This window comes from Aythya ferina (assembly GCF_964211825.1).
Source record: "Aythya ferina genome assembly, chromosome: 5".
Classification (NCBI taxonomy): Eukaryota; Metazoa; Chordata; class Aves; order Anseriformes; family Anatidae; genus Aythya; species Aythya ferina.
Window position 1 is genome coordinate 5,157,080 of NC_140301.1, and position 24,144 is coordinate 5,181,223.

The window sequence follows — 24,144 nt, forward strand, 5'->3', positions numbered from 1 at the left end:
TGAATGTTATGTAGGGGGGAACTTGACTCACATCCTAACAATACAAGTGCAAAATCTGGGAGCTTCAAGGGGATTTGAACCAAAGAAGAGCAAAACGTGGCAGCAACACGAGCAACTCTGGATTTCCAACTGGAAGGATGCTGGTAAGAGAGCAGATAAAACAGAGGCGAAAGGAGGCAGTTATGTTAATATTTTAATCTGTACATATACCATTTTCCAAACTGTTACATTTTATTTAAATTAATGTTTTCTTGCAAAATAGTCATTTATGCTTTCAAAACTTTTTATAAAGGCAAAAATAAATCATTATTTTGGCAAAAGGCTTTGAAGTTGATACTGGCAGTATTGAGGTAAAATAGATTACATTAGCTAAATACATATTTTTAAGAGTATTTCTGAGTACAGTGTTAATATAATATGATTTCTGTCAAAATCTGAAACTTGAAGGTCAGTCAGTTTCCAGGGGACTATATCTACCACTTGGATATAGCAAACAAACAAGTTAGTGGTTTCACAAAATACTGCAGAAGTATTTCTCAGCCATTTCTCATCTAGAGCTGAACTCAACTAACCATTACGCAGTATTGGGCAATTTTTGCATATCTTGCACTCAGTTCTGTTTTGTTTTCTTCAAGTAAAGCAGTTGCAGCCATTCATTTAATCGTATTTTCTCCTTATATAACCACCTCACCCTTTGCCCTGTAAGTAAGTAAAACACTGAATTTCAAAGTTTGGCAAAGTAAAGCACCAGAAGAACTTACGTACAAAATTAGCAGGTGCCACGTTATGTTAGTTTTACCGTTTCCAGGATAAATAGTAGTCAATACATCGCATTATACTGTTTACTGAAAAAAAAAAAAATCAAAAGAAAAAATATATTTTCTAGTGAAATGGCATGCCCTATTTTTTATTGCTTCACATATTGTAATTTAAAGTTTTCTTCTTCCACATCTCAACTTTCAAAAAATATATATAATTTGTTAGCTGTTTGTCACTACTGTCAAGAGCAACCTAACAGACTGTATATCGATACCACCAAGTTAATCATACGCAATCAAGAAAGCAGACAGGAGTTAAAACTGGTTATCATTATGGCTTCCATGGAAAATTTCATCTATACAGTGGTTATTAATATTTATTAATATTTAGAAAATCAAACTAAAAGTTCCTTGCAAAATATCATTTCATGGGCAAAAGGGTGGGTGATTAACTCTACAAAAATATTCGATCCAAAACACCCTTGCATTAAACCTCTCACTTGAGTTAGCTCTACCCATACCCTATGGACGTGCATCTAAGATTGTTCAATTTTCATCTTTTTCATGAAACTTTACATTGTGCATCTGAGCCTGAGGGGGAAGTAACAGCATCCTGTAACGACTACCTAAGTAGTTCCTCTTAAAATGAATGCAGCCCTTGATTTAAACAATTTCTAAAATACATTCTGTTCTAAAAATACATTGTCAGTATTTTACAGAGTTTATTAAAAGTGCCATTTATTCATATAAAAAAAAAAAGTCTGAACTAAGCTGAATTCAGAATAAAATGCTTTGCAATTCTCTTCATTTTCATAGAAAATCCCCCCATTATTCTCTGAACGTATTTCCAACAGAAGGCGTGATCAGCCGATGAGCATCTCCACAGAAAGCAGGTAACGAGCCTCCTCTTTCTTCTCTGCGGTGTCACTAGGTGGGATTTGCTTTGAGTCTTACGTCAGTGCTCGCTTACTGCTTTGGCTGGCGTGAAGTAAAACGAAACACGGTTAGACATGAAAGCGAGCAAACCGACGCCGAGCAGCAAGCGCTTTCAGGAAATGTACTTTTGTGTCAAAGCCTCCTGCAGTTTGACAGGATGAACAATTAATAGAGACGCATTAAGCAAACAGCTATCACATGGCATCGCCGAGCGCACGCTCAAGCTCTTGGGTCCCCTGCATATTGCTGGTTATTGCAGTTACTCGCCTAGCAATTTTCCACATCCCCGTGTATGTATGTGTTTATACAGGCATACAACATGTGTTAAGTCTGCCTGCAATCACAGAATGGTTGAGGCTGAAGAGGTTGGAAAGTCGCCCTGCCCAACCCCTGCTCACATCAAACGATATCCTGGCACCACGCTGTTTTTGGGTTCATGAGGCCAAACATGGGTACCCTATCCACGTGCAAAGATGCCATGTCACAAATAGCGATAACCAACTAGCATATTCACTAGTTGCCAAGTGTTACTCAGATATAGCAAAGGTAGAATTTAGTTCTCTTTCTGAGAATTTAGTTCTCAGAAAGATAAACTGCACCAGGACAAAACCAGCTATTTCTGCCAAGCTCAGGATATGTGCTCCAAATGCCTGCGCACATTCCCTCTCGCTCTGTGTGTAGCTTTTATCCCAGGCCTTTCTGAAGACAGGGCACTGGAAACATTCATGAAAGGCCCAAAGGGGCTCTTTTATTTACATTTTTATATATATATTGTTTTTTTACAGGTATTTGACTCTTACTTTAAATACCTTTGTTTTCAGATTCACTGAAGATAAACACCACTTGAGGTGTTCACTCAATCAATCCTCTTTACTGCTTCACCTGTGTTTTGATGACTTTGTCCAGCATCAGGCAATAAAATTTGGCCAAAGGAAATCAGAAGGATGAACATAATTTCAAAGGGAACCAGGGACACATGGTGAGTGCTATAACTAGGGCACTTCTAGCAGGCAAGTATCATAATATTTACATTTCCCTATTTCAAATAGGGAAAACACCGTAAATACTACTGGGAAGAGATGATCCACGCTTCTTTATAAGGGCAGCAAAATTAACTGAATACTTGAAACGTCAAAATTACCTCATCAGAGACAAAAATTAATTCTTCTGTTAGCACAATTCAGTGAAAAACACACCCCAGGCACAAAAGAGTCCAACGCTATTGCAGAATTAGTTACGTAGGGCCAAATTTTCAGCTCACCTCAATTAAGACTCTGATTTGAGCCCATGTGCTTTTAGACATCAGCCCCAAAAACAAACCCCCCTGCTTACACAACTTTGTTTGCACGTTGGATTCTCTCGTGAAGCAAACATACCTGCCACGTGCAGGCAAACAGCCCTACACGGGCCAGCTGTAGCCACAGCAGCACACAACGCTAGCCATGGGAGGGCAACCTGCGGCTGAAAATCTGGCCCCATGCTACCAAGAGCAGAGATGTCTCCTTCCTTCACCACGGTAAGATTATGGCAGTTTCTTATCTGTAAAGCTCCAGCAGTCATTTGAAGACTTTATTAGCCCACACGTTAGCTGATTAGTAGCAATATCTGTTACACAGGAATGAAAGGTTTCTGAAAAACGGATGCATGCGTTCATTTGGATCCGATTTTAGTGAAACTTGTTAAAATTCAGCAAGCCACAGCAAAGATACAATGGCAAATCAGACATGCCAAGAGCAGTTAGTTCTTACTTTTAAGGTGTTTAAACAAATGTGTAGTGAAATCCATTGCTTAAGGGGGAGTGAGGTGGCTGTGGTACAGAAGGTGAGGGTGCTTTAGGTGGAAAGGTCAACTGCTGAGCTAGAAGGGATCACATACACCAATTAGGCTGCACAATCAAACATCCGTATCAAAACAGAGCCACCTCAATTTTCTACCACGTGGATAGGAAACCCGATTAGCAACAGCAATGAGGTGTTACGTTATTTTAGTTACATGGAACACAATTTAAACAACATTTCTACTTGCTATCTTTTTCTATTAGTTGCCTTAAGTTATGCAAATAAACATTCCTGTTTTGATGAGAATATGGACAACTGTCTTAAGGTGAAGTTTCACTGGAACATATTAAGGCACATGATACTGACGTATCTTAATCAAATTCTGCTTTTAACATCACAGTTCTGGAATAGCACCCAAATTTACTAACTTGGCTTCAAGATTTTCCTGCAGTTGTACAGGCTCTCAACATTTCATTTGTTACATGCCAAAAAACAGATATAAAGGTGCTATATAGAAAATCACACACACACAAATATAGATGCATATAAACATTTTTCTTACTACAGAGCATGAAAAATACATTTGAAATATCAGAATAAAAAAAAATACAACATTGTAAGTATACTTGTTTATAAAGTAGAGCAATTGTTAGAAGACAATCTTGAAACTACAGAGACTGAAACTCAATCTTAAATTCTGCCTTTTCATTTCGGAAGGCCAGAGGTAGACCTGTTTCCAAAAAAACAGAGGGATACTGGGAACTGACTTCTTGAGACATGTACTTTAAGAAAGACTTTAATCTTTCAGACTCTTGGCATGATTTCTGTTTACAAGGCAGATTTTCAACATGCTGCACTACAGGAGTTAGATAAACACACAATTTCTATTAAAAGTGATTTATATTATCACAGCTTCCTAACACAGATTATCTGCTTTACAAAAATAAAATAGGAAAAGTTAAGCTTTAGTTCTTTCAAAGCAAATCTTTTTTACTAGATTTGGACATTTAGGGTTGGATTTTCAGATATGGTCCGCTTCATCAACAAGAAGCAACTTTGGCAATACATATTTGAAATTCAAACTACAAAAATAAGAACGTGAAGGAATCTGTAAAATTAAAATAAATCAGAATGTGCAATCAGATGCTCAACATGTTACATAATTTTCTTTTTTAACCACTTTTTTTTTCTTTTTTTTTTTTTTAAGAATTATCCACATTTTCATTCTTGTTTGTTTTCAAATGAGAAAGTAATATTTGCAATCATTGTGTAAGAAATGAGTCTTTAAGGTAGAAATGTGGTAAAGAAAACTGGGCAGAGATGGAAACATGAGGACTTCCTTAACAATCAATTCCTTTACTATTACCTAACTTTTTTTTGGTTTTGTTTGTTAAGTGTCTGAAAGAAAAATAAGCCGGGTGCTATGCTTCACAAAGGTATTAAGCTAATATTAAAACAAACCTCTCACAACTGACTGCAAATGTATTTTTCAAGCAGCAGTTAAACATTTCAGGGAAGACACATTTTAATTCTCTTTTTAGGGAGAAGTAAAGAATTAAGTAGCTTTTAAGTAGATACCCCAGAATATGTGTTAATCTCACTTTGAAATAATTATCATGAAACCTTTAAAATGTAAAAGCAAAAAATTGCTTTTACATAGCTATTGTGCGACATAGCTATTACAAGCTACCTCACAACTACTACGTTAACCATAAAATACAAACAGATCAAGCATATTTCAGTGCCGTGCAATTACTGCACCTTCACACACACCAAGAAGTATGTTACCTGTCCATATGAAGACTGTTTACTATGGCAGCCTCTCTGCTCTTGCTGTACGGACATGGGAATAATTTCAAGAAAGGACTGTGCTCACCCTTGCTGGTCTTAGTTTTGGTGCCATCTTTTCCCAGAAGCAGCCAAAACTCAGGTGGCAAAATGCTGCGTTGGTTCCTACCTCCCAAACTCAAAGTCCTGCTCCGTGACCAAAGCGTGCAAAAGTCAGTGTTACAGTACTGAGGACCTGCTTACTCAAACTGGGACCAGACAGCCTGAGGAGAAGCTGTTTCTAGGCAGAGATGCCTGAAGTTCCAAGAGGTTTCCCCTGAAATGCTCCCAACACCTTCCAATTGTGTTTATTTATAATATCTAGCCTCAGTGAATCCTTATTATTCCTTCAAGTCCGTTAATTTCTCACAGAACCCCTCCAAAATCTCAAGTTTGATAACCTGAAAATGCATCCTTTCCTCTGAAAAAATCACGTTCCCCTTAGATTTCGCTGCCACCACATCTGAGTATGCAGCCACACTCAATCCACAGTCTGTTACTCCAGATGTGTGGTACGCATCTGAGTATTGGAATAATCTGTCTTTAAGGGAAAGGCCTTGAAAGCTTCTGTGGCAAGTACCATATGTTTAAACTGACAACTTCAAATGAGGAACGTGCATATTTTTTCTCCATCATAGTTAAAGCTTCCATTATTTCCATTCTCCGCTGGAACAGTGAACTGTGGAAGTTATAAATGGCTGGTCAAGTACTTGCTAGAATAGCTGCTGCATGGATTAATATGCCATACAAATCTGTTAACTTTTTTACTTATTTCAACTATAAAGCAATCAAGAGTGAAATTGTCATCTTTAATAACATATTACAGAGGGTCTACTGATTTCCAGGCATCAAGCAGAATTCATGCATGGTTGTCTTGCTCTGATCTCTAATCCTGGTCACCAGACAGAAACATACCAATACCCATTTTACAATGTCTTTTTCAGCCTGTTGTTACATAGCTCAAGCTGCAAATGATTATACTATAGTTTCAGTCATCAGGCTACTGAATCTTTCTGTTAAAAATAAATAATTTCCCTTCATTTTATACATCATCAACCATTTTACTTTTAAAAGTGATTACAGATACAGCTCACTTCAGATCTAGTTCGCATTCAAAGAAAATGTTCTTTGTGCTATTAGTAACAGCGAGTTTCCAAGTTCTGAACTTTCTGCTCACACTATTTTCTCCCATTCACCCTGTTCACTGAATACCAGACACTGCTCAATGTAAACCTTTAGCTTCTCTGAATTTGTTACCTATACACACTTCTCACTATTTTGAATGTGAATGGCTAAAATTCTCTCTTTTGCCAGAAGTTCAGCAACAACCACACACAACTTTAGAAGCAAGTAAGAAATAGCTGTTATTTTGTAAATAACTAAGTATTACCTGCTACCTCCTTGCTCCTCTGAGAGGCTTCAGAAGCCAAAGCGTATGATATGGTAATGATGCGTTCCTGCTCTTGCAGCTGTGAATCTAAATCAACTGAGTTGTGCTTGTCCTGGGCAATAGCAGGCTGTAGATTGTGCATACTAGCAGGAAAGTGCAAAACAACATTAACATTTACAAAGATAAAGAAAAATCCACTCTGCAGATGAGAACAAGCTTCAATACATACAGCAAGTTTCGGATCTCACACATCAGACTCCGTATTTCATTGAAGTTCTTTGAAGTAGCGTTAGATATTGTATGTAAATGACCACAGCAAAGACAAATGTTGCAGCCATTACAAATGCAGTCACAATATCTGCATCTCTCAAGTACATCTGAAAGTCCTTTGTAAATGGGTTGTTTACATGAAAGCACTATAAAAATGCTATTTATTTGAAGTTGTTAATAAAATTTCTTGTTAGAGCTCAGAGGAAGAGATGTAACCTGGTGGTCCTCAGATGCAGACAATTCTACAATCTTACAAAGAAACTATATTTGCAGGCATCTGAGGTAACCAAATTATTGAAACTGAACATTTCAGCTGACTCTACATTAGCTCTAAGTATCCAAAAGAGTTCTTTTAGAACTCCACCTCTCTGCAGACAACAGAAGCTTGCTCTCACATTGATTTATATTCTGCTCTGTGCCTTTCCTTCCTCCTCACCCTCATCTACTAGCCATTTGGTAAAGACTCACTCCTATTTTAGGATGCTCTGAACAAGAAAATGGACATATACAAAACCTGTCATTATTCTCTCTCCTGTATCCTTTTCTATAAAGGATCTCTAAGTGTACTAAGTATATTACACTGTATGCATTTTCCACCACACTTAGATTAAAAAAAAGCCACCACACTCAGATAATTAAATTGAACAGGAAATAGACTGTTACATAAAGTCAGATTCCAATCTTTAACACCAAACTACATATATGATCTGAAAAATAACTGACCTCGATTTAGTAAGAATACTCTTTATCTTCTCTGCTTTACGCTGCCTTGCTGCCAGTTCTTCTGTAGAAAGAGGTTCTTCTGGCTCCAATTCAACATAGCGTTCTGGAATTGCAACCTTCTCAGGTTTTGAAAGCTGTGGAAAGAAAGCAAGCATCAAGTTTTAGTAACAAGGACTTAAACTTTGAGATATATTCTCCTCAATGTGAGAACACAGTAGAAACAATACAGCAGAGGTCTTCACAGCCAGTACACGTAGCCAACGCTAAACATTCCCTTTGGACATAAGCTGATGCCCTTTTAACAGTGTCTTTTTCCTTCCTTTAGAAGATAGATCAAAGAAATATTAAAGGGGATTACAAAAGAAATTAGAATCAATAGGTAACCTTTTCTTCAGCTCAGTTTAGAGCCCAAAGTAGGGCACTACCTCAAGTTGCTGCACTAGAAAGAAGAAACCGTATACAAGAGTGAATGGACAGACTTTTTAAAAGAACACTGGAAAATATTTGTGTCATGCCAGTGAGGATTTCCTATAACTGAAAGGAGATATCACCTGAAGTTTTAATCCAGGGTACCACTCTTTTCAAACCACACTATCTTTCTCTGTGAGCAGCAGAAAAGAAAAAAAAAATCCCCAAACCAACAGTTTGTAATCATTGCTGGAAATTCCTTGACTCTAGATTTTGAAACCTTAGGTGTTCAAAAGTTGTCTAGGGAACTGACCCAGAAATACGCTTACATCGGGCATTTAACAACATGTTGAATACACACAATCATGTAGACTGAAAATTTTAATAACTGAACCGATTGCACAAAAGCTAGCAACAAGTTGTGGTCAGGATCAGTTTCTTTGCAGAAAAATTTTGCTTCTAAACCACCTAATGAAAATTCAGTTTACAAATGGACATTGAAAATGAATGCTCAGAACATGAAATGGACTTAGAAAATGAATGCTTAGTAGAACAGACTACTTTCAAAATGCACAAACAGCAAACGTATGGATAAACAAAAGTGATAAAAGGAGAACTATCCCTCCCCATCCCCATTGGATTTCTGTAAAACACTCACAAGGCCATGAGTTTCCAAAATTCAAAGTTTTAAATGATGCCCGTAAAGACACAACTGAGTACCTTGCCTCATGAGGTATGGAAGTAGTCAGGTGAAGAGGACAGGGAAATGAAATGGAAAAGGACAGCATGGGTAACCTGAGAAAGAAGCTTTAAATCCAGATCTTCAGGCCCATTTCAGTCACTCTCAGGTATGACAAAAATGCCTACACACAAACGTGTCCTATCTTAGGCTGGAGGTGCTAGTTTGGATGTAGTGATTCAAGAAGCCCTGAAGGCCTTCCGGAAAAGATTTTAATAGAGTGCAACAAGGAAAGGCAATGCAGTAAGAGCATTTATTGTATGTCTGAAGTTTACAGGAGCACTACGTTTTCTGTAGAACATATTGAAAGATTAATGAATGACGCATTTGTACAGAGCGATCAACAGATAATGGCTCACGTTCATCCTCTTAAAAATGTCTCCCTAAATGGCACACTGGCAGCTGCTTTAAGCAGAGTAGAGGTGCTTACTAGTATCATTAACAATTTCATCGACTTTCCATCTATCATGGCATTTTACACAATGCATGCTTCTATCTTTCCACTTGTTCTACTCTTTCCTTTCCACCAGATGGCTCAATCGCATTTCAAACAAATACTTAACTCAGTGGAGTGGAAACAAACCTCGTGTCCAGCACACAAAATCACTTGGAAAGCCACCAAAAAAGCTTTTTCTGTTCTGACCAGGATAAAGCAGTGCTCCCTCTTCTCTAATATGTTTAGCCAGATCAAATGAAGAGTAACATATTCTGTGGAACGAACTTCTACTTCCTAGCAGTTTCTTACTCTTCATGTTGCCGTCTCATTATTTTTACCCCCCCTAATTTTTACATACCATTGCCTAACTTAATAACTTTTTCTGTATAAGGCATGATGTGTTTCAGACAGTAAAGCCAACCTTTCAGTTTGTTCTCTCCACTAGAACACCATACGAACACAAACCTTACAGAAACTCTAGGAGCCAGGCCATAAATATGCTTCCTTTTTAAAACCCAAACGACTCCTTTTTGTTGGAACTTGCGGCTCATTTTTGAAACAAAAGACAAGAATTCACTACCTAGAACTTAGAGAAAGGTTAATATGTTGGGAGATGGAAGAGATAGAAAGGAAGCACATAATGAGTGTTACCTCTCTGCTGATATCTAAATCATAGTCTTGAGGCTCCAGGTCTGTCTCTGTTACTGTTACTGCTATTGGCTGAACTTTTAGCCATTCATTTTCATCCTTGTCTTCTCCACGAATGGCCCTCTCAAGTAGCTGCAAATCAAATTCTTGCTCTCGTTTCCACTGGTAATAGATACAAAACAATTAATAGCATTCAACCATACTGACCATTTAGCAATGTACATAACTACGGCTGCAAATGCTATATTGCTGAAAGAATCCACAGAGCAAACTCCTGAACTGACAGGAAAACGAACACGCTACTGCATTTCCTGGAACATTTGCCTGTGAGATTTGATCTCTAGCTGTGCTGCATGGATTTCAGAGTAGCGTTGAATTCTACAGACAATGTTCAGCTGTATTAAATTCTAACAAATATAATAACCACAATCCACATATGCTGATTAACATGGCACTAGCACCAACATCCGTGGAAGCACAGATGTCAGTACAAGTGAATCTGTGGAGTGACAGCCTTGCCCTAGGCATTATAACCAGGCAACGCTGTGTGAACTTGAATGGCCCCACAGAAAAGACATTTATGCTGCAGATTGATAATGGCAATTCGTAAGTTGTATGCTAGAAAAAGACTTGGTGATTAAAGCTGGTATTTTACATACTAGCCTTAACTTGTCTTGAATTCGTAGTAATTTTCGTAACTTCTAAGCTCTTATGACTTTGCTCAAAGCCATTGTGTTCAACTAGGTACCTGCAAAGATTAAAAATCTTTCATATTGCCTTTACAAGAGAAAGACTGAGCAATAATAAATTCAGAGCACATTTAAATTAAACAGCATATTTTAGAGTTCCCAAATTATTGCATAGTAGCCCCTTCGCAGCTACAATACAGCTGCATATAAACTCACACTTAAAAACCCTACCAACACATTTTTGTTCATAAGGATCAAAAAACTAAGTTCTGCTGCAGCACCATTCCATCTCAGCAGCTTTACCATACAGAGCTGAAACACTGTATTAAAAGCAGTGAGAAAGAAAAGGGGCAAAATCAACAACCAAATTATCTCCTCAAGTATTTGAGGCTATCAACAGGAGAATGTGTCACTATGTTTATTAAGAACACGTCTAACATTCCTATTACAAATCTCTAGCTTGTTTTGGTTGAATTTTGAGCTCTATTTGAAGTCCTTAGCCTCCATGACACTACCTGCGTTATGAAATCTGCTTGAAACCTATTCATGCACAAGCTCTCAATCTTCACTCAAAAAATGTCTTCCATATGTATTTAAAAAGTTAAATAGCTAAAAGGCAATTACATCTCAAAAATTAAGATATTTTTTTTCCAGAATTCAAAAGAGAAGAAATGTTTTTCTCATTCTAATACTCCAAACTTCTTATTCTACTCATATTCAAACCAGGCCTGATTGACATCGTATATTTCAAACACACATTATCATTTTCAAATTATTAAATGTAATTAAGAAAAACATCAAACCATTATTACAAAGCAGAGTTTTTATTGGCTTTGATGTTGCAACTTTTACATTAAAAAGGCATTTTATATAACAAATGAATTCATGTACTGTGATCAATACTTAAAATGTCATTCTACATTTGCGAGCTGACCAATTAAAAATTCGAGTTACATATACAATGTATGTTTAAAGCAAATGTTACATACTGAGCAGCATTTCAATTATACATTTAACTGTTTGCCATTTTGGCTGCTAAATAATTGCAATGCTGTAAGTAATTGTGCTATCAAACATGCTTTTTGCGTGTTGAAGCCCCGTAGGTACAAGAGATGACCTCTACAGAACACTGCTAGGGCTGAATTTAATTTCAATTCTTCACAGCAAGGAAAAAGACTAAGATGGCACCCAAATTTATAGACAAGGTATTTGCCACAAATGTTAATAAGGAGTGTCACAAAAATGTTTAAATTCAGCTCGTGTATGTTATGTTAGACTCAGGAAACATTAGAAGCTCTGATTTAGTTCTAATTAAAATATGAAAGTAACCGTTATCCCATAGTTCTACAATTCCCAAATGTTATGCACTATCTTTAATAAATTTGTGATTGCAAAACAGAAGACAAAATAGATGAATGTCTCCAAGTAGTGCACTCATTTACTGGGAAAGTAAATATAAATAATTGGCTGTAAAAGTGTGTTACTGAGCGGTGGGAATGAAAGGCTGAATATTATAGGGTTTTTTAAATGCTAGCAATTGACACACACGTACTAAATGCAATTAAGCCTGGTAAAAATTGAGTAGTCCAGTTAGAAATTGTAAAATAACTACAAAATTTTGCAAATTAAAAACAAGCAAACAAAAGAAAAAAAAGAGGCATTAGGTATGATGAGTGACAAATCTAAAAGCAAGAGATCTTGTGCAATGAATTAGGTAAAACAAGGTGATCATTCTAAAGCTCTAGTGGACCAAATGAAAAATAAATTAAAAGACTACAGCATAAGTGCAATTACAGTACAATCTTGGTTTAGCACCAAGTGAGAAACTGGGTAGCTTCACCAATTAGAATTGCTTTGGTTAGTATCCAAACCATATAACTACAAACTTATATTCTGTACAGCATTTAATCTCAGAATGCAACAGAAGTCCTTTTCTTCAGCAGCTTAAATTTGAGCCTTATTAGAATATTCTACATTCTGAGCTTTAAAGAAGAATTTGTGCCAACTGAAAGACATTCGCTCTTAGAAAATTTTCTAATAAGTGTTATTAGGTTTCAAAACCGATTATCCATTTCACTTTAAAAAATAAAAATAAACAAAAAAAAAACAAAAAAAAAAACACAACAACCAAAACCAAACACACACACACACAAAAACCAACCAAACAAATATACAAACTGCATGGCCTGATATTAACATTACTATCTTGCAGCCTAATTTATGAATTTAAAAGAAAAAATAACCTTGGAGAATAAGAACATTCTAAAAGGCCCATTCCATTATGAAGCAGTTTTAAAACCATACAAGCTTCTTACACTTTCTAAATACAATTCCAATAAAAAACAAAACCATGTCTCCGGAATCACTCCAATATACTCTCATCTCCACTCAGCACACTAACCTCTGACCAACTTACCTGCTGAACCTGCTACATATACTGTTAACTACTAGTAAAAAATGATCATCTGTTACTCACGCTCTCTGACCTCATTTTATACTGTATAATACTAATTTAATTAGACTAGAAGCATCACACACGCTCAAGTGAAAGTGCTTGCTAGGAAAAAAAAAATCCAAAGATATTTTTAGCTTAGTCCTTTTAAGGCATATCTAACATACTGAGCCTATGTCTGCAGAAATGGGCCTGACGAAAGACCGAGATGAAACAGACTGCCTTTCTCCTTGGCTAAGAGTTCTCTTGCGTTCCCGAACTAACGCCTTCTGATGTCGTTTCATTCTTTCTAGTTGCTCCTCTGCACTCATCTTGCCTCTTTGGTGGTCTCCAGAGTATAAACGTTCCAAGGCACTCTTTGGTCTCTCCTGAAGAAGGCACAAGGCACACAAAACATGTGTGGGAATCAATAGTTCATAAGTAGTATACAAAAAATAACTTTCTCCTGCCTTATTACTAAATTAAGATGATTTTGCTCTATTACTTTGTATTAATTTGCATATTTAAACTCTTAAATTTCTATTAGTAGTGGTGATTTTTGATTCTAAACTTTGCTTTATAAATCTATTACAAATGCAATACACTGTCTGTCTACTTCCTGATTCATTTGAGAAAGTGAGAAAAATTTGATTAGATCACAGGTGTTGGGTTCTCTCCCACGCTATTAGAAACCTATCTCCTCCTAGGCAAAATATACTCTGGGCTTACGAATATTTTGAACGATCCAAGCATTTGCTTTCAGACGTTCAATTAAAACTTACCTTGGACCTATCCCTTCGAAGCGTTGCATATGATGAAATGGTAGATGATTGGTGCAATCTGGAAGTTGATCCAGATAAACCTTCATAAAGAAAAAGAGAATGCTTTAAAACTAAATGACAGACAGAAGGAAGATATCTGTGAAAAAAGTCAAATCTTAACAACATTTGCAGTTAGAGGGGTAAGAAACAAGAAGAAAATAAATAAAAAATGAGCCCCTATTTCCGAAATACCCTCTCTATCCTCATTTGTTAAACTATTACAGAACTGTAGCACAGCGGAACGTAGTGGCAAGTCGTGTGTAGTGTTTGATGGCATTATGTTATTTTTCTTTAGCACTTCCATTTAATTAACTTCCACAGGCAATTAAAGTGTTTAAAAAAATACCTGACTTTGTAAATACAATACAGAAATTATGACGAAGAATAATTCTGAATACAGGAGACGTTCTAACATCTAACTGCATGTTTTGCTATTTTTTTTAAAGCATTATATATGAAGCTGCTTTGTAAAAGGCTGGTTATCTATAATGGCACCATTAAGAAACATAAAATTTCTAGGATTCCATAGCATTACACAGTTAACCGAAAAATAGTGATCTTAAAATAAAGACCACTTCCAGAAAATCCTAGGAGAGTAAAGCTCCTATACAGAAAGCACCGTTACAAATCAGCCGTGTAAAATCCTGGCTTACCACGGGTAGGTAATGTCTGGTATCCACTATCAGAGCTTATTAAACCGCTGGCAGGTTGGCTGAGGTCACCGCCTATCGTTGCTAGTTCTGGCTCACTCACATATGAACGCAGCTCTACCTGTGTGGAAAAATACTTGCTGGCTCAAATGGAATCACAGACAGCAAGTCTTAATAGTCTTAAAACAAATCCCAGTAGGTTTTGTTTATGGATTACTGAATCTCTCTGCCCTTACTATACAGCATAGATCCATTCTCTGTCTCTTTGTTACAAAACAGTCTCTTGCATTATAGGTTCACACAATCTTAAAGTGCAGGTTTATAAATCTGTGAGTGCTCACCCTATAATCTCCATTTACATACTGTCCTAGTTCTCTGTCTCTCTTTCTTTCATCTGACTGCCGTTTCAGGCCCCGCACCGACGTGTGCCTGATGACAGTGGCTTCTCTTGGGAGAGGTGGAACGGCTGGTGGCTGATCTTCAGGACTGTATAACTGAGGGAGAGGAGGTCTGGGTGGTGCTTCATCTTCCTGGTAACGGGAAAACACGGGTATTTGGCAAGCAGTCTGCAAACCGTCTGGCATAAACTGTCTGAAATTTCATTACATTGCATGAGTTATTTATGACTGCTTTAGCATGCTCTTCACTGTCCTCCAGGTCTTGAGGTGTTAAAAGCAAAGGAGACCCAAGAAAGCCAACAACCAATCAACCAAAAAGCATTTCCAAAGAAGAGCAAGGAAGGCTCTGCCTTGGTATGCTGGACAGCAGTATACGGCCCCTGTGCATAAACCTCCCAGTCAGAGACATATTCTCCTGTATTTGTTATAGCTCAGTTTCATTACAAACCCCTTAAGCATCTCCTTGTTGTGCCTCCACACTGCGTGCACTTAGTAACCATGAAAGCTTTCAGTGTTTCAGCCAGAAGCAAATGGAAAGAGTGGTGAAGGAGTCTCACAACAGCAGTACTTACAACCTTTGGCTTTAGCCTAACTGGTGACTGAAGAGGCGGCTCGATTTTCTTCAGCTGCGGTGCTTGGTGCTGCGTTCTGGCCTGGAAATAAGGCTGTGGATACAGCCTAACCTCCAAAGAAGGTTTGACCGGGCTGGCTGGAGGGCTCTGTGGAATGGAGGGTTTGCTATCCACGGTTGTGAGAGAAGCTGGTAAGGAAGGCACTGTAGACTGAGAAAATGAAGGCACTGTTTTTCTCTCTAGGGGAGAAATATGCACAGATGTTAGACACTGTTATATGTGTGCTTCTTGTAGCTATCAACTTCTTGTATCAACTGTGTTCATAGGAATAGAAATTAACATCCTTAGGCTTTAAAAAACAGCCTTAACACTGCATGTTATTTTCAACACAAATGGTTTGTTTGCCTTTTTTTTTTTTTTTTTTTTTTTGAATAAAAGAATCTATGATTGGTAGATTATAGGATGGGCAACATTTTCTTGATGAGGATCAAACATGCCCTTCAGGCTAAAAATAAAAACCTACACTTTAATATCAGCCAGTGAAATCCCCCTGGCAATGGCGAGAGGAAGGAAAAGCCCACGAGTCACATGCAGGCAGTTCACCAGCTGGATATGGCCCCACTCAACAGATTCCTTAAGATGCCTCTAGATCTAGACACAGCTAAGCACAAGAGCCATACCTGAAATAAAATAAAATCTCACCATCTAAGAACAATTTTATCTCTGTGCATACAAGGTAAGCAAAGATACTTTAAGTATGAAGTGAGTTTCCAGGAGGCATTAACAGCCTCTTGCTATCCCAATGTGTCAGATCTTTTCTTTGAAATATAATAAAGCAATTGAAATACAGACCACACACGCTTTCCCTTCCTCTTTTCCATAGCTGATGTTGTTGCTCTGCCCACCAAACACCTGCCTGAAGAGGGAGGGGGAAGGTAACTATGGCAAGGGCAGCTGGGCAGCATCCAAGGGAAAAACAGCAGATGAGTGCAGAGGGGAGCTCCTGGACGGGGTGCAATGTGGATACTGCTATGGTATGAGCTTGTTACGTGAGAGAAGCTCTTCCTGCATCTTGCACAGCTTACCCCACTGTTATTATTGTTGTTGTTGCCTCTTCTATGGCTTGTTACATTTTAGTATGTTAAACCAAATGAAAAACATTTTAAGACCTCAATCGAAGAAACACCAAGATAATGTGCTCAAGCTACAGAGATTTCTGCTACAGTGCAGAATTACAGAATTTCTGCAATAATTGCAGAAATGCATTTTCTGCATTAGAATGTATTTCTAGACAATTCCCACAGACCCAAAGATTCACCAGCATTTGTGTATTTCTAACATTTTAATTATGTTCTCCTTACCTGGATTCTTGATAGAGTCTACTATGGTTTTGTAATTTGCTTTATTTGCACTCAAGCCAGCTGTAACATCTTCAATCCTCCACAAGTCTTTTTGTATTTGTGCTTTCTCCTGATTGTTTATAATAAAAGAGAAGATATATATACATATAAAACCCATTTTAATTTATAATGGGGTTATCCTGTTTTTGATACCAGAACCAAACTAATTTTCCAGAACTTACATGAGAACCTAGGAGTCTAGAAATGGGTTAAATGGTAATTTTAACATTTAACAAACAAACAAACCACCCCAACCAACATATCTCACAGGTAGGCCCATAACATTTAGAGCATTTTCTGAGTCAGGGAAGACTTTCTAGAGAATAGATAGGGAATGAGACATCACCATACTGTTCCCTACATTATTATTCAGACTGCAAAAACCTAATTTAATATTCTACATACAGTGAGCTTACAGAACCTTTTAATTTGACCCCAAATTAAATTCTCACATCTTTCGAACACCCTTCAGGCTGACAGGGCAGTGTTACAAAACTACTGGACATGATGTGTTACAGGTTGAAACAACATCCCTCTGTTCTCCCAGGATTCAGTCCCATCTGGTACCCTATTTGCTCTACTGATTCTTTCCAACAGGCAAGACCGGGAAGCTTCGTCCACAGTCCGGACCCTGAGCTGACCGTATCTTGTGGCTAGAAGCCCTGGCTGCTGAAGCCACCACTTCAGCCATGCATTTATTGCAATCACCATAAATAGCAGTTTTCCCCTCTGTTTGTGGGTTTTTATTTTTTTCCCCCAGGTTGGGAGTAATCTTGATACTTTATGGTAAGCCATTATTATTTTCTACGGAATTAATGCCTGATAAATCTTCCTTCAAAAATCGGCATTAAGAATAAACTTAATGATATTGTTTTCCCTGTGGTTTTATAACGAAAGCTGAAGGCACTGCAACACTTTAGCCAGGAATTGCATACAAACTCCTTAAGAACCCCAGAAATCCATCACTTGCCAGGAGCTGCAAAATAACCGCTAATTAATCCTATAAACCTGAAAGAGAAAAACTTCAGTAAAAGCTCTTAAACCTTGTAGAACTAGGGAAAACATATCAATTGCTTTCTACTTTCTGTCTTACGTTAGAAAATATGTCCAGCAAAGTAACAGATCAGGAAACAGGGTGCCAAGAACACCAACATTTAAATGATGGAGAACGTTATTTGCCTGTAGTAAACTCACTCGATAGATGGGACATATCTTGAAAGATTGTCAGGAAGAAAACCATAAATTTACAAATTTCATTTCATTTTTCTGAGATTAATCATCCCACAAGGCACAAAATGATGGATTTACAACAATCAAACCTCAAGATTGGTCACAAAAAACAACACACACACAAAATATTCTTTTTCTGAAACCACTCAGAAAAATGTTGGATCAGTAATATACAAAAAAAAAAAGATCTTTTGATATTATTTCTTCCCGTTACTTAACTCTTTATGTGAAGACAATATTTTAAACCAAAAATGGAATAGGTCCAAAAGATAAACAGATGAATTTATTTTTAAATTATGAAAACCAGGACTGCTGTTTACCAGAGGGTATAAATATACTTTATGGGCAAGCATGAAAAGTTAGCTTGGAGAGAGAAATTAATTTCTCTAACTTCCTTCACACAGAAACATAATTTAGCATGATTTATAAAACCAGAGCAGAAACACTTAACAACTGAGAAGTCATCACTGACAAAATAGAACTTCAAAGTTAATTTCAGCATGACCAGATCCCAACCCTTAAGCAAAAGACAATGAAGCTACAATCTTGAAAGCAAGATTTACCTTCAACCAAGCTGCTCAAACCATTTAGTTTTTTACCTCTTAATTCATGATATATAAAAACAGTATTAGCCATTTCCTATGGCAGCTTGAGCCTGCAATTTTATTGATTTTTCAGTAATATTCCATGAAGACTACAGGCTTTTTTGTGTGTGTGGTGTTGTGGGATTTTTTTTTTTTTGGTTTGTTTGTTTTGGTTTGACTTGGTTTGTTGCTTTTGTGTGTGTGGTTTTGTTTGCTTTTTGTTGTTGTTGTTTTTAAGTACAACATGTATTTAATGCTATTGTAAAATGCTAGGTAAATAGTCTTGAGCCTATGCACGCTTGGGCAGACACCTAAAGACCCCAATGATTATGGGCACTTAAAAATCAGACTTCTTTGAAAGACTGTGGTTTTAATAATATTCTGTACTTTCCAGAAAAATCAGCTCCCCTTAATATCTCCAAAATGGATATTCGGAAACATTTTTTAAAGTCTTAGCCAAAGACAAACTTATCTCTGCATATATTTAAATGTGCATGTACATATTTAAGTATAGACACATAAAACACGTCCCATGTGTAGGTCTGTGTGCACGCACATGTATGCATGTATGTACATGATATGAGATGTTAAACTAAGTTCACATTTTTTTCAGTGCAAGCCATTTTCCCTTCCGTGTGTACTGCTAAGTCACATGCCATGCAGCCAGTATTTTAAGCATGTGCAATGCAGAACTGAAAACTGTTTGTTAAAGTACTTTTTTAAAGTATATTCCATGTAAACCTGTAATTTCCCTTTGTTAATCAAAATGACTTCATACAGGGATGATCTTATTCTACTCCTGGGATTTTTTGGAGGGATGTATTCTACAGCTGATCTCAAATTTGTAACACTCTGGCTCCAGAAACTAAGCACAAACACACCCCAAAATGAAAAGCGGCTGAAAATGGAATTTTAAGATGGATTAAATCTAAAAAGGTTTTACACCTCTTTTGTTCTGATACAGGTTTATACATTAATGGCAAAACCAGACTAACTCACATCTGACCAGATGTTTGTTGCAAATATATACATTTAAAAACTCAACTAGAGTGCTGTTTTATTCCAGAATACTTGGAAAAGTAGACTAAGAGTTAACCAAGTTATATACATTGAGCTTGTTCCTTGTGCTTTAAAATAAAACTCTTCTGCTTTGACACAGGAAAAGCAATCTGGACTGTATTCCTTGCTCCACGAAAAAAATCATCAGTCGTTAGCAGGTATGTAGAAATAACCTCATACACCACATCCAGTTCAGCAAGCAGAACAGCTTAGCTTCAAACAAAGCTTCTTGGTAAGATTCAAAACAGAAGAACTGATTTAAAACTGAGATGCCTTTCAATTACTGATGGCTTTTAAACACTTATTCCACTTCACAAAACAAGCCGCAGATGTAAGTCTCCCATAAGTAGAAGAACATGACAAAGAACAAGTAACTACAATAACAAGCTAGAGGCTGAGGTTCTTAAAAATGGATAAAGAAGCCAACGTCAGATCAAATAAATGGAAGACTAAGAAGTCCTGCAGAGTCTTATAAATTAAATACGTTATCAATGTCGAGATGTCAGCATGTAATAAAAGCATAATAAAATAATGACAAATTTGCAGAGACAACTCATGAGAAACTATTAGGCTGGAAGGTAGCTAGTTACTGTGCAGCTATGCTGTTACCATTTGTGAACTTTGCAAACTTAAGACATGACACATGAATACAGTGCAAAAATTGCAGAGGTTCTCTTATGAGATGATAGCTTTCAAGTTCAGATAAAATCTTCTCACAAGCAAGCCAGTGTCGGGAAACAGACTCACCTGAGATACCAAAGAACTATTCATCTGTTCCTGTAAGGCTTTTTTCAGCTGGCTCACATCGTTTTCTAGTTTCAGATATTCATTCCAGGCATTTTCCATTTCCTAATAACAAACGAAATATTCTAATGCAATGTTACGATAAACCTGGATATCACTCTATCCATTTCTTAAGCATAAAACTGGTGTTTAACACTTGAACTGACTCTACCACGCTACGAAGGAAGAAAGTCTACTCCAGTTCGATTTCCTTGAACCTTCCCCCTCTATTTAAAATAAATTTGCAATTAGAATTCAAACAGTCACCTAAACCAGAATTCGTATTATGAAACACAAAGCAGGATATTCTTTAAAAGCTCTACTGACTGTACTGCGATGTCATTATAAGCAAATAAACAAGCAGATACTTGGAAAATAAAGCCTGCAAAAAATCTGAAGTCTGGAGCAGTTTCTATGTAAGGAGGGACGGAGTAGGGTTTTTGGTTGGTTGTTTTTCTCTGAAGTCTGGCAAAGACATAACTCGGGAGTTGAGGGGAAGAAATAATGGAGGTTTACAAAACCCTGAGTTGCACGGAGAAATCGACTGGCTGTTCCCCATCCTTTCTCACACAACAATATGGGTCTACCACATCAAACAAGTGTGAGTCAGGCTCTAAATAAATAAAGTGGCTGTCCACACAGTTGGGAACAGTTCTGTGCAATACTTTGCCAAATGTTTTGGATGCAAAAGTTTCACAGAATTTAATAGGAGTCTTGGACAGATACACTGGTATAAGATATACTGAGGATTGCTGAAGAGATAAAAATATATTTTATATTTAAATACTTTTTAAATAGTATTTAAATACATTTAAATACTACTGGCATCTTAATGTTCAGATCTTACTATAGAAAAGGCGTTTTAGAAACAATCTTACAAAGAGATGATCCCACATTCATTAAGAGGTAAGAATAATACAGTGAGTGCATAACACCTAGGCTTAAAATGTTCTCTTTCACAGCCAATTCTTACAAATATTTTTGCTTTTAAATGTTTCGATTAAGTCATAATATTAACAGTACATTTTGACTGAAATATAAACAGACATTTCCAAGCCCTTTTCCCTTGGAAAAATACCATGGAATCATGCTTGTATTTCCACTGCGAAAAGGGCTACCTGAAAGATTTGCAGTTTAAGCCCCATACATGAATGGCAGAACTATAAAGAAATCTTCAAGCACTTTTTGGGGGTGGGGAGGGCAGAACGAGATGGGTGCATTGAAGAGGAAAGCTAGAGACGTAGTTTAAATTGTTCTGACTTGGCGTCCTGTACCTTAACAAGATCTGTTCACAATAGGACTTAATTTCCCCATCCAAAGGGAAAAATACAGTTTAACTGGCATTTTAGTTACTGTTTCCTTGAAACAACCAAAACCACATACCGTCGAAACTTTGGATATTTCAGCCCGAATATGTATGAGGTCCTCTTGCAAAAGTCTCTGCTGGTAGGAAATTTTTTCTGCATGCTGTGGTTGGTCTTTGTACTGTTCCATCTGCCTGTGTAAAACCTCCAAAACTGACTCCAGCTGATCCTAACAGAGAAGCAGGCAGCAGTAAGCATTTACAGCAAACTTCACTAAATTACCTGTGTGAAGACAAAAGCTGTTTTTCACGCCCACAGTATTTCCTCTAAGCCACTACGTTAGCATTGACCTCCTATTGTGGAGACTAGGATGTGAATGAAAACCTGCAAGAGCTTTAATTAATCACTATAACCAAAATTCTCTGATATTTTCCACTATATCTGCTTTGATAGCCAAGCCTGTACAACAAAACAAAACAAAACAAACAAAAAGTGAGATTTTTTTTTCTATTTACAGTCTTTGAAAACTGTAATCTACAGTTTCAGAAAATCCCCTAAAGTACTACCGAATTGTGATAACCACAGCACAGCATTAACTGTTTATTTATATAAATATTTATTTATTTATTTATTTATTTATATAGCTTCTCATTCACTGCTATAGCTCATGGGCAGGGAAGCAGATAAAGGTGCACACATGCAAGGGAAGTCAAGGAAACCCTTTTGTTACTGTTCACAGCTCCACTTGTGACCTGAATGGGCATGGAGGAAAGAAGGAGGGTTCCAACTAAACTTGTCACAGAAAATATTCCAGCATTTCAGTCATAAACCTCAGAATAAGGCTCACCATACTATCGATAAACAAGCATAAGTCTCAAATCACTACAGATCAGTAGCTCGTTTTTTCTTTTTTCTTTTTTTTTTTTCTTTAAATAAAGACCATACAAGTTACAGAGAGTGTTCAGTATGGCTCTTGCTCGCACACAGAAGCACGCTGCTGTTAATGCAAACAATGTTTGCGCAGGTGGGAAGAAGTGCAAATGAAACGTGATTCTGCCTCCCACCACAGGCGTCTTGAGGCATTAAGCAGAAGTATACAGAAATGTGTATGCACCCCAATTTTTGAAAAATGCCAGAAAATGAAATATATGTAGTTTTAAAACATTCACTTACAAAAATTCATTTTCTAAAACAACGTAACTCAATCCTAACATTATGTTACATTGTATTTTTCCTTATATGTTTTTATATACAAAGAAAAATACTGCAATGCAAACAGCATCCGGTAATTTGATTTTTTGTTTGCAATTCTGTAGTTTATAATGATTTATTTTATAAAAATCTTTTTCATCTACTCACTTTATTTTCCTTCAGAGCTCTTATTTTGTCCTCCAAGTCCTGCAGAATTCTGTCCTGCTCACAGAAAATGCTCAGCTTGACCTGAAAAGAAAATCATTTAAATATTACATATAATATTAAATTAATATAATAATATTAAATTTCTAAAAAGAAGAACAGCGTCCACTAACAATAACTTACCCCAAGGAGCATAAGAAATGCGAACAATTAACAGTACAAATAGCCAAAACAATGCAAGAGGTTCCAACGTGGTATTTGATACTTACATCAATATCACTTTCTGCAATCTTGACAGGTTTTGTACTTCGTTCTTTTAATGTGTCACGCCCTGTCACCTAAGAGGAAAAGTTTTTAAAGATCTGAGAAATCTGTTTCAAACTAAAACTTCACTATGCTTCAGCAATAAAAAAAAAAAAAAAAAAAAAAAAAAAAGTTTTGTTGAATATCCAAGTTTATCAACAGAGATAGACAAAATTTTGGATACAAGGCTTTTCAAAAATGCCACTATTTTTTTTCAGGGAGGTAATCAGAAAGGATTATTAGTTATATTAGGTTATTTAATTACTCTTAGAGTAGCTTAAAATTCTGTACAAAATAGCATAATCCCCTCTGCCTATGGTTACGACAGTCCTGTTCCTGAAAAACCTAAGAGTTTTAACTGTCCACCTTTAATACCTTTCTTGAACCCGAAGGACCTGAATAGTTCCTTCAAATGTGTGATTGCAAGAATAACAGCATTAATTAATGACTAAAAATATATCTTTCTGGCAACTGTTTCATTCTACAAAGGACAGTCTCTTCCACAGTACAAGGTGAATTTTATTAAAGATAGACTGCTAAAAGAGTGCTAGGGTGGGATTTAAATGTAATTAATCTATTTTGACATGCTTATAATATACCAAATCTCTCATTCCACAAATCACTGCTTCCATATGCCATTTCTGGTGAGAT

General features: G+C 36.8%; 1 protein-coding gene across 13 annotated transcripts in view; it reads right to left on the reverse strand.

Moving 5' to 3' along the window:
• Window positions 1–175: 175 nt before the first annotated feature.
• The window catches only part of PLEKHA7 (pleckstrin homology domain containing A7), a 136,056-nt gene continuing 112,087 nt past the window's right edge, over window positions 176–24,144 (reverse strand). For 11 of the 13 annotated variants that reach the window (XM_084521896.1, XM_084521894.1, XM_084521892.1 and 8 more), the window contains 15 exons: window positions 23,460–23,528; window positions 23,194–23,274; window positions 21,914–22,063; window positions 20,495–20,596; window positions 16,836–16,944; window positions 15,475–15,713; window positions 14,846–15,034; window positions 14,508–14,625; window positions 13,816–13,895; window positions 13,222–13,422; window positions 9,917–10,075; window positions 7,683–7,816; window positions 6,690–6,832; window positions 3,443–3,551; window positions 176–1,736 (listed from right to left, as the gene is read on the reverse strand). In XM_084521896.1, the coding sequence (XP_084378022.1) occupies window positions 3,454–3,551; window positions 6,690–6,832; window positions 7,683–7,816; window positions 9,917–10,075; window positions 13,222–13,422; window positions 13,816–13,895; window positions 14,508–14,625; window positions 14,846–15,034; window positions 15,475–15,713; window positions 16,836–16,944; window positions 20,495–20,596; window positions 21,914–22,063; window positions 23,194–23,274; window positions 23,460–23,528 (1,872 nt within the window). In that variant the 3' untranslated portion in view covers window positions 176–1,736; window positions 3,443–3,453. The remainder of the gene's footprint in view (window positions 1,737–3,442; window positions 3,552–6,689; window positions 6,833–7,682; window positions 7,817–9,916; window positions 10,076–13,221; window positions 13,423–13,815; window positions 13,896–14,507; window positions 14,626–14,845; window positions 15,035–15,474; window positions 15,714–16,835; window positions 16,945–20,494; window positions 20,597–21,913; window positions 22,064–23,193; window positions 23,275–23,459; window positions 23,529–24,144) is intronic. The other 2 variants (XM_084521889.1, XM_084521895.1) reach the window with 2 other exon arrangements.